Raw genomic sequence first — 10,700 nt, 5'->3', positions numbered from 1 at the left:
TACGTTAAAGGTGGATTTTTATCGCTAGTTTGAAGAAAAGACTAGGACAATAAAGAACACAGCCCAAGCATAAGGTGCCACATTCCCAAAACATTGCAAAGTTAAAATCCCATGACAGAAAACCCTTAGCAGAACCCTGAACACTTAAGACTACCAGAAGTTGGGAAAAGCATAAGTAAAGCAGTACATCTTACAGCTCAGGCTTAGACATTTATGAAAGAACAGAATCTTTTATCTTTATGTAAGTCCAGCCAAATTCATTTTGTCCAACTACAGAAGTCTGTTAGCGTAGTATATCTCAAAAAGGTTCTATACACAGATCCCAGTGATGATTTTACAATATCCTACTGAAATGTAATTACAGTGGAATTCCTGGTAGCCACTCAGATTGCTGAATGGCTGACAGACCATTCACCAACATATTGCAAAAACCCTTCACCCTGTCAGAAGCCAAGTTTATCCATCAGCATGCAGTGTAGTTAAACATTTTCTGCTTTGATAGATGAGCTCATTTCTGATAGATTCATTACATATGCTAGAAACTAAAAATGTTCTAAGCCAATCAGAATACAGCATGTCAATACTACAGCCAAGAAGAGAGATCACTCTGATACATTTTTTTTTTTTTTTTTTTAATCAAAATACAAGTATCCTACCATCTGTCAGGTGGAATCTACGCCACTCACGTAGTATGAGGGAAATAAAAGAAAACAGAGCATTAAGAAGTTTCACTCATCTGCTTTTGAAAACAATTATCCACACTTTGCATAATGGTCTTCCTTAGTATTTGTGCAACAGCAGAAGAATGATCTCAATGTAGTTTCCACTATAACTAACTTTAAAACAGTATCTTAAAGTCTGGCAATGTTATAAGTATTTGGACTGAAATTTTCCATGCTAGGTGTCTGCCTCAATTTTTAAAAATAAAAAATGTCAGCCAAAATACTTCAGCAATGTCAAAAAAAGGAGGGTTGGGAATGATGTATTGGCCATTTTAAAAAAATGCTGGCAATCTTTTCTTTGAAAAAACTCGTGTTCCCAAGCTTTGGAGCAGGGACTTGAAATTTGGCAGGGGATGAACCTTTGAGTTAGGGATGTGCCTTTTATCATCCCTGTGAAAACACCCCCAAATTTGACCATGTTATGAGACTTGGGGAGGGAAGGGGGCAGAAGGTGTCTCACCCTGTGCTGTAACTGAGGTTCTTCGAGATGGTTGTCCCCGTGGGTACTTCACTTTAGGTGAACTTGCACCCCTGCACTTGTAATCAGATTTTTAACAACAGTGCCTGGTTGGGTCACACATGCACTGTCCCCATCTTGTGCCATCTCACATGGTTACATAGCACTGTGCAATCAACTCTCCCTCGCTTTCCTCTCTATTACAGTCTATGGTGCAAAAAAAACTTTCAAGTAGAGGGGAAGAGGGAAGGTAGTGGAGCACCCACATGGACAACTCTCTCAAAGAACCTCAGTTACTGCACAAGGGGAGTAACCTTCTCTTCAAGGAGCGTCCCTGTGGGTGCTCCACTTTAGGTGACTGTAGAGCAGTGCCCCTCTATGGAAGAAAGGGGCTTCAGAGTTGCAGTCGTGGCAGATGATCAAACCACAATTACCAGTACAGAATCTGACAAGTGCTGCTCTATGGCATAATGCTGTGTGAACATATGGGCTGATGCCCAGATTGCTGCTTTGAAAATGTTCATAATTGGTACATTGTTGAGGAAGGCTATCAAAGCAGAGTGAGCTCGGGTCCCTGGTGGGGGCTGTAGCTGTTGATGGCGATACCAAAGGTAAAAGCATCTGGAGATCCATTTAGACAGCCTCTGTTTGGATATGGCATCCCCCTTAGATCATTCTGTGATGGAAAGAAATAACTTTAGTGACTTTTTGAAAGACTTTGGCCTCTCAATGTAAAATGCTAGTGCTCTTTGGATGTCCAGGATGTGAAGCATTGCTTCTTGTTTATTCCCATGAGGTTTTGGGAAGAATGATAGGGAGATGGATGGGTTGATTCAAATGGAATGAGGAAACTACTTTAAGTAAGAATTCGGATCTGGTCTTAGGGTAACTTTGTTTTTGAAAAATATTGTGTAGGGGGTGTGGCATGAGGGCCCTGTTCTTCTACTCAATCGGGTGGATGTGATAGTGATGAGAAAGGCCACCTTCAATCCAGAGGTGGAGAAATGAATGGATGGATTGTGTTGGATGGGTTCAGCAATAGAAAAAGTGGCAGGTGTCTCTGGCCCTTGACCAAACCCTCAATATTGTTGTTTAGAGGTAAGTTATTGGGATGTCGAGGGCTGGGAAGGGAGCGGTCTCCGTCTTGCTGGTCTCTGCCTCTGTGGGTCACATTGCCTCTGAGGGAGTGTGTAGGTTGCAGATCTAGATCTTTGCATCAAGTAATACTTGCCCAATTTTGTGTGTGTGTGTGTGTGTGTGTGTGTGTCTCTCTCTCTCCAAAGACTTGAGTGTCACTCAGGAGTCCTTCGAAGTGTGAAGGGACTTGTGTTTTGGCTGCAAACAGCTTCGGGCCTTCCAACAGGACACAGATGGTTGTACCTCTTTCGGAAAACCAGAGAGGTGGAGCCAGGAAGCTTGTTGCATTACTATGAGAATGGCACTGGAATGTGCCACCATGTCTGCAGAGTCCAATGAAGTTTGTAAAGTTGTGTGAACTAGAAGTTGATCCATGGATATAAATGCTTTAAATTGTTCCTTTTTGTCCTCAGGTATGTGTTCAATAAAGACAGACATTGAGTAATCTGAGTGACTGTATTTGGCCATTAGTGCTTCATAGTTTGCGCCCCTAAACTGTAGGGCTGCTTAAGAGTAAGCTTTACATCCAAAAAAGTCCAACCTTTTCCAGTCCCTGTCATATTGGGTGGATCTGGAATGGAGTTATCTGCCTCACTTGTTCACACCCTCTACCATCAGAGAGTTTGATGTGGGGTGTAAAAATAGAAATTCCATCCCCTTGGAAGGGACATAGTATTTTTTATCTGCTCTTTTGCAGGTGGGCGGAATTGTTGCTGGGATCTGCTAGATGGTCTTGGCTGGGTCCACAAGAGCCTCGTTTATTGGGAGGGCAATCTTGGAGGAGGTTGAAGTCTGGAGGATGTCCAACAACTTATGTTGGTCCTCCACAACTTCTTCCAACAGTATCTCCAGGGAATCTGCAATCCTCAAAGTTTTCCTGGAACTGTTTAAAGTCAACCCCTGTCATGGGTGGTGGGGGCATGATAGCTTCATCCGGAGATGAGGATGTAAAATTAGCATCTGGCGGCATGACTTCCTAATCTGAAGTCTCCTCCAGTTCCTCGACTGCCTTTTCCAGAGGTCCAGAGGGCCCAGGTACAGAGGGTGATGAAAAATGCCTTGACCTCTCCCTGAGTGGACTGGGAGGCTTAGGGTAGCATTGGCAGTATGCTGCTCATGGGTTCCAGTAAGGCCACTGTGGTGGCAACGGCATATGTGGTGGCATCCATGGGTGACCCAAGAAGGCACTGGAGAATTTTAGTAGCAATTACAAGTGCACGGGCACAGATTCACCTAAAGTGGAGCGCCCACAGGGACACTGCTCAAAGAAGAACAGCAGTTTGCATGTGCTCAGAGACTTGCTGGAGCTTAACAGAAACTCTATGAGCACGCTCCATCTTCTCACAACTTTTACACCTGCAACATCTCCATAGAACAGCTAGGCTTGCTCCAGCCCCAGGCTACTGGAGCACAGCCACACTTTCACTATCATTGCTGCTTAAGGTTGGGTAGGGTATCAGAACTGAGAGCAGAGAGCCCGTCCCTCCTGTGTTCACAATGACCTCCTGCTGGCACCAAAGCATCATGGAGGATGAAGCTTCCTGATTCAAATGCAGACAACAAGATTCAGACTTAGGGTGTTGTGAGGGAGGGGCGGTGGGGGAGTAGATTGGGACAAGAAGTCTGGGCAATAGAGACTGGGACTTGAGGCTGACAGGACTACTGGTAACTAATGGAGCAAGGAGAGAGAGGTGACAAGCTGGAATATGGGGGGAGAACTGGGCAGAGATTGGCTGGCTGGGCAGAGACTGGGACAAGGATCCAGGAGAAGTGAAGGACACAGATTAGATGAGAAGCTGGAGGAGGAGACTGGGAACCAGAAGGGCCAGGGAGCATGAGTGGAGAAGGGAGAGAGAGACTGGGGGATTGGAGAGTGAACTGGCACAGGCTAGGCAAGGAGACTGGGACGAGACATTCGGAGGAGCAAGACTAGGATTTACTGGCAAGGAGATTGGACCAGGATCAGAAGCCTAAGGAGTAGAGACTGGGGACTTGGACGAGTGGCCAGTGGTGGGGCATAGAGAGGAGAAAAACAGATTGGAGAGGATGGGCCAGGAGTCAAGCCTGGGGTAAATGAGCAGAGTCTGCCCACTAGAGCACATTCCCCTCCAGAACACGGAATGGATACCTGAATCTCATGATTCCTCTGCTGTCAGCAAATATCTGTGAAACCCACTGTTAAGATTGCCAAGCAAAGCACTCAGAAGTTAGGAAATACCTTAATTCAGCCCCCTATGTTTCCATTGTCAATCTCATTCTTGTGTCAGTAGGCAGCTTTGTCTGAAACAGAGTCAGAAAGTACCAGAGTGCGCTGTGCTCTAAGGCAGTATTCTCAATTACTCAAATGGACCGCCAAAACTTTCCATAACAATAATGTTCTGGGCATACTTCAGTGTGGCAAGTGGGTGTAAGTGTCTTTCTAAAGTGCTCAACCCGTCCAAAGCCCTCTGTCTTACAGCACTCGTGTCCCTGAACATTAGTAAAACAGTGATCACACCCCCTTCTCCAGAAGCTGGTTCCTTAGGGCAGGCAGCTAGTGAATATGGGAATTATCACACCATGAATAGTAACCCAGTCTAGTATCTGATGTAGTACTTTTTCAGCTCCAGTTCTGTTCTACTGCAGACATCTTTAGTGCATCCCCCATCTAGTTTCTAATTTCAACCTTGATGTGAAGACAGGTGTTGAATGAATAAACTAGGTTAAAAGTTTCAAGTGTAGAGAGTTTAACCATCTTTTACATAATAGATAAATACAAGAGAAAGGGACCAATATACACAGAAGAAAAAAAAATAGCTGAAATTTGAAGCAGAGACCAACGTGAAGGATGTTCCAGATAGCAGGAACTTCAGAGGAGATGGCTCTTCCACCAAAAAGGACAGATGCATGTAGAAAGCCCAGGAAGCAGCTGCTAAAGAGAGAGGAGTAGAAACAGAAAGTCCATAAAGCAGGCAAGAGTAAACCCATGGAGGAATTTTAAAATTAGTTTGGAATTGATTCTTGCTGAATGAGTAGTCAATAGACCTATTTGAGAATCTTGATTAAGACTGACAAACATTTTCATACCTTCCTTTTACTTGCCAATTTCCCAATGTAGTGTCCAAGTTGAGAAGTTAAATATGAAGTTATTTCTTCACTTTTCTTAGTCAACTTCAGCTCTCCTGAATCAGTTTGTCCAACTTCACTGAACACAATTTGAAAACAAGATTGCTTTGTAATTCTTCTACTTCTCCTCCCTCCACCATCTGACCCCTATTCCAACATTCTATGCAAAATTAAGGATTTCAATAGTAACTTCAGTATGGGTGGGTGGGTGGAGTCTTTAAAATGAAAGGCAGAACAAAAATGCAGGAGCACTGAGAAAAAATGCCTACTCGCACTATATCACGTGGCCTTTGCTATGTATATTTGGTTTCTTTTCCACTTTGATAAAAACAAACTAAATTTATATTTTAAATAGTGTTTATAAACTAGAATTGACACACTATTTAAGTACAGTTTCCTTAAGGTTTAAAAATAATCAGAATTATTGGCAGAGTGAAGAAGTCATTGTTGGGGAGCAAAATTATTTCTTCCACAGGGTTGGGGGCAGAGAAAGGATGGGGCCAAAAACGCAAACAGCCATGTAGGAGATAAGGCAAATGATCTGAAGTGGCTGAAAAAAAACTGATAGTATTTTTAATTATAAAATGTGTCACATCTAAGACAATAACATGTATATCAAATTTTAGTCAAACATTTTACGATTCACTTCCTAAAGTGATAAAATAGAGAGAGGGGGAGAAGTTCATGGAAATCATACAATCTTAGTTTAAGGTTTTTTATCTAGTTTATTAAATATTGCTTTTTTGGGGTCATGTTTACAACAAGCCCAAATAATTTGTTTAAAGATTCAAAGCAGTAATAATAAAATACAGTTTCAATATAAAGTTTGTCACAGTTTTACAGTATTCAAAATGACAGATCTGTCTTAAAAAAAAACAACCCAATTCTATTACACCAAAACGTAAGAAAAAAACAAAAAACAAACAAGTTTGGCATTTTCCATAATCTTAGTATAAAACAGAATATTAAATCTATTAGCGGCAAGCTGACACTTTAATCTATTACCTAGTCTGAAATGTATCCCTTAAAACACACTATACAAGAGCACTATATAAAAGTTATGGGTTGATGATCATTTGATGAAAGTGCATCCCTGAAAGTTTCCCAGTTTAATATATTTAGCTCTTTAAAAAAACGTGACATGTCAAAATGTCCTTTTCTCCTTTTTTGAATTGAAGGCTTTACTTCAGAGATTGATATTTTTGCTGCTGAGTCTCTTGTTTTTCAGCCTTGTTTTAAAAGTGTCTATGGGCGCCCACCAGGGGTTAGGGCAAGATTAACCATTAAATCACGAACAGCTCCAAATATTGTGCATTCACCTGGAAAAGGAAAAAAATACAAGTTAGCATGACAGAGAAAAAAAAATGAATTAAACAATCAGGGGTTAATTCAATTTAATTTGTAACAAGCAAAGTATGCTACTCAAGCTCGCTCCACACTGGGGCTCACATAGTGCTTTCTGATTTTTAAATACTATGTAATACTTAAACATAGTCTAAACAACTAGGATTTACCCACACTGGCAGGTTTACTAGTGTTAAAGGATTGTTTAGACTATGGTTTTAGCCTTAGAAGGGAAAGAGCCTTAAAGACAGTGCTAATTAAGACTTGCAAATTCCACTGACCTCAGGGACTTAGCCTGCATGAATATGTCATTTCAGGAATGTTGTTTTTGTATCTCTGGTTCAAGTTTCCAAACCCATTCACTCCAAAAGAGTTAGCATTCATGAATATGTCAGGTAAAGTAATTTCAGCTTGAATTTCTCAGCACAGTATCTGGCCAGCCATAAATCTGCCAGAAACTAGTGGAAGCTAGTATTAAGGCTTTAATACCTTTTGAGTCTCATGAATCCATGGGATGATTTATCATACAAGGAATTTCTAGTTCTTCTGTAACCTGTTCATAAAAAGCTTACGAGTGCTGCACCTTATCAGATTTGGTTTCATAAAAACTTCCAAGAAATTGACAGAAGTTTACATATAGTAGCTGATTACGAGCAGCAACTAAACATCTAAAAAAAATCAAGAAGTTTAAAACTAGTGCTGGGTGGGAAATGGTTTCCTGTCCCACAAGAATCTAAGATGTCAAAAAAATTCCCATCCTAAAAATCAGGATAAAAAGGCAAAATCGAAATGCAAAATATATTTTTTTTAAACTTTTCACTTAAGTTAACTTGAAATGACTTTTCACTTCAAAATTTAACACAAAACATGAAACTGTTGTTTCAAAAATGTCAAAGTGGGACATGGACAAGTTCAAAATTTCTCAACTTTTTTTGAGAAATCAAAATCAACCCCTGCTCTTGAACAGTTTCAACCAGTCCAGCAACAAGTTCCCCAAAATGTCCCTATTTGAAACCTCTTATGCAGATCAGTTTCAATGACCCCAACAGTTGTTTTAGAAGAATTTGACAAAAATATAAAAATATATAACCACCACAAGCCAAGGTCAAGAAATTTTCATTTTTATTCCAGCAAGACTCCAGATCTCATGCCACACAGTTCTCTAATTCCTTTCCATCAGGAAATGTACAGCAAAAGGGTATGGTACAATTTAAAAAATAAAGAGTTTAAAACAACAAGTTTTTGCCTAGTCAGGTTCTTTCGGATACATTCTTCCTCTCCACTTAACTTTGGGCTTTTTAAGCAGTGTCAATTAAGATCTGTTATGTTCTGCTGCTGAGGGACATGATCTAAGTGATTAGAGCAGAGTGCACTGGGAGCCATTAATCCCAACTGCTGAACCAAACAGTCACAGCATGACTTTGGACATGTCATTATCTCCTTGCACCGTACACCCAGCTGCAAAAATTGGCTAAATAAAATGAAGTACCTCAGTGAAAAACAGATATTTAGAAAAGGTTACCTCAGGTGAAGTGTAACAAAAAAAACTGAAGTGTTTTAAGGCCTTGGTCCTACAAGCTCCTCCACATAGGCAAACCCTGGCATCCCCACAGGTTCCACCTGCGCAGAACAGCTTGCAGGACCGAGGCACAAGCTTAACCACATTGGTCCACAAAATACGGTTTCTCTTGGGATTCTCTGCCTTTTTTCAATGCAAAGTTAATCTTTTATTGAACAATTGGTATTTGATTTCCTTTTGGGGAGGTGGTGGTGGAAGTCTTTCCTGGAAGAGATTCACTGTGTATTCACTAGGAGTTAATGTTTCAGGGAAACAAAGATTTAGGCAGTGTTTAACAATAGGTACCTGAAAATAAAACTCTGCCAAAAAAGTCACTTTTCAGTTACTAGTATTTTATTAAAAGGAAAATGAAGTTGAGTACAAAACACTCTCTCACAAAAGGAGAGAGCAAGGTAAAAGATACAGCCAAAATGAGGCAACACTGATTATAGTATACAGTAAGTGTAAATAGTACCATAAGTGTTACTTCATGGATTTTTAATCAGTTCATCTCATTTGTCTCATCCTTCCTCAAATACTTCAGTTGTGAGCATAACACAGGTAAGTCAATCTTTCCATTTCCTGTCATTTTTATTGCTGCAAATCACATTCCTACAGTGGGTATGTTTTTGTAACCACAAAGATGGAACATTTATCAGCTATAGTCACAATCATTCAGACAATAGGTATTTGTCTTTGTTGAAATTAAACAATTTGAGGCATTTTCCTAAACCATATTTATGGATACATTCTTGCAACAACTATAGTTTTCTGACAATGGATCGGAAGTAGGTGTTAGAATACAGGGAGTGCAATTCTCCATCCTTGGCTAAAACCAGACAGGAAGCTCTCCCTCTTTTCCCTGACATGGGGAGTCCCCGTTCCACTCTGGCTGGTGTGGTGAAAATTCACCAAGCAGGGGAATTTGAAGTGAGACCAGCAGAAGGAGCTAGTGCCTTGCTGGGAAGTTTCTGGGTCTCCGGATCCTTCCAACTAGTGGGTGGAGCTGCAATAGCATTTGTCAAAAGTGATGTCCCAGCAAGGAAACCCCTATTCACACCTGTAAAAAAGAGATCTGTCCCCAGCTAGCTATCCCTCTCCTTCACTGGGAACAGGTATAACCTTTTCCTACCCCTCCAAAAAGAGACAAAAGGAGAACCCTCTCCACCCAGCTATACATCTTTCCAAAGGTCTTAAACCTTTACAATGGCAGCAAATTGCACCAAGCATTTCAAAAGTTTCCAGCAGAGAGACCCCCCCCCTTTTTTTTTTTTTTTTTTGTTTAAACCACATCAATACAGACACTATATCCTAGTAAAAATGGGACTCAAGTACATAGGGATGTCCCCTACCCTACTCCACATATTTCCTTGACTGGCTAGGATCCTACTCAAAGACATGAGCTCCTTTCAGATACACTTTTTTCTTGTCCCCATTCTGTTCCTTGGGCTGTATTCCATCTCATTTCATCAAGATCTATGGTCACAGCTACAAAAACTGGTGAGTTCCACCTTCCCATCTTGATCAATTTACCAAAGAACAGATATCTCAATTTTGGACATACCAAGTAGCTTTGAAGATTGTTCCCTATGCTGTGGCATTCCTACAATATTTTACTGTGGATTTCATTTAATCATAACTTCAGGAACTGAGATGCTACAGTTAGGCTCAGAGAAATATCTATATTTTTCCCCACTAGTACTTAAGAGAGAACTTGCTCTTCTGATACATTCAATGAACTCTGTTTTTTGAAGGAGTGCTATTTACCCAGCTGAGCATTCCAATCTATTGTGTACAGAAATACTGTGGATAAAACTCCTTGTAAAAAAATATTTATCACTGTGTAAGATGTTATTCCAAAACATCAAGATTATCACCTATTAAATTTTAAACAAACAATTATGTTTGGTTAGTCAAGTGGAACCAACATATCCTGTTATATGTAACATCATGCTCAGTAATACAGTGCCCAAACCTATTTATCTTTAAATCTACAAATGGGGAGGTGGTGTAGGACTGAGATCTCTCACACATGACCCTTGGAAAAATGAAAGTGCAAGTTCAAGTTATTTCTGAGAGTTCAATTTCCCTCTTCCTCATCCTGCTAGTTCTCAGAAAGGGTCTAACACAGGATAAGAGTCCAGCCAAAGAAGGAATTAAAGTAGAGGACCCTATGAGGTCTGGGAAGCCTTGCCCAAGCCTTGTTTGTTTCCCCCCCCCCCACTCATCTATGTTGCTAGTAAGTTTAATATAACAGAAAATGCAATATTAATGTGAATGTGGCATGATTTTCATAAATAGGTACATCCCTACCAATTTACAATGGTAACATTCTAAAATTCTGTCATTCCAAATAAAACATCAAGCACAACAAAAG

General features: G+C 40.5%; 1 protein-coding gene across 3 annotated transcripts in view; it reads right to left on the bottom strand.

The window, feature by feature from the left end:
- Positions 1-6,126: 6,126 nt before the first annotated feature.
- MED14 (mediator complex subunit 14) overlaps positions 6,127-10,700 on the bottom strand; it is a 53,555-nt gene continuing 48,981 nt past the window's right edge. For all 3 annotated transcript variants that reach the window (XM_034754325.1, XM_034754310.1, XM_034754318.1), the window contains one exon: positions 6,127-6,740. In XM_034754325.1, coding sequence (XP_034610216.1) covers positions 6,667-6,740 — 74 coding nt within the window. In that variant the 3' untranslated portion in view covers positions 6,127-6,666. The remainder of the gene's footprint in view (positions 6,741-10,700) is intronic.

Source organism: Trachemys scripta, chromosome 1, assembly GCF_013100865.1.
Source record: "Trachemys scripta elegans isolate TJP31775 chromosome 1, CAS_Tse_1.0, whole genome shotgun sequence".
Lineage (NCBI taxonomy): Eukaryota > Metazoa > Chordata > Testudines > Emydidae > Trachemys > Trachemys scripta.
The sequence above is the reverse complement of the archived record's forward strand: the minus strand, read 5'-3'. Positions and strand labels throughout refer to the sequence as shown.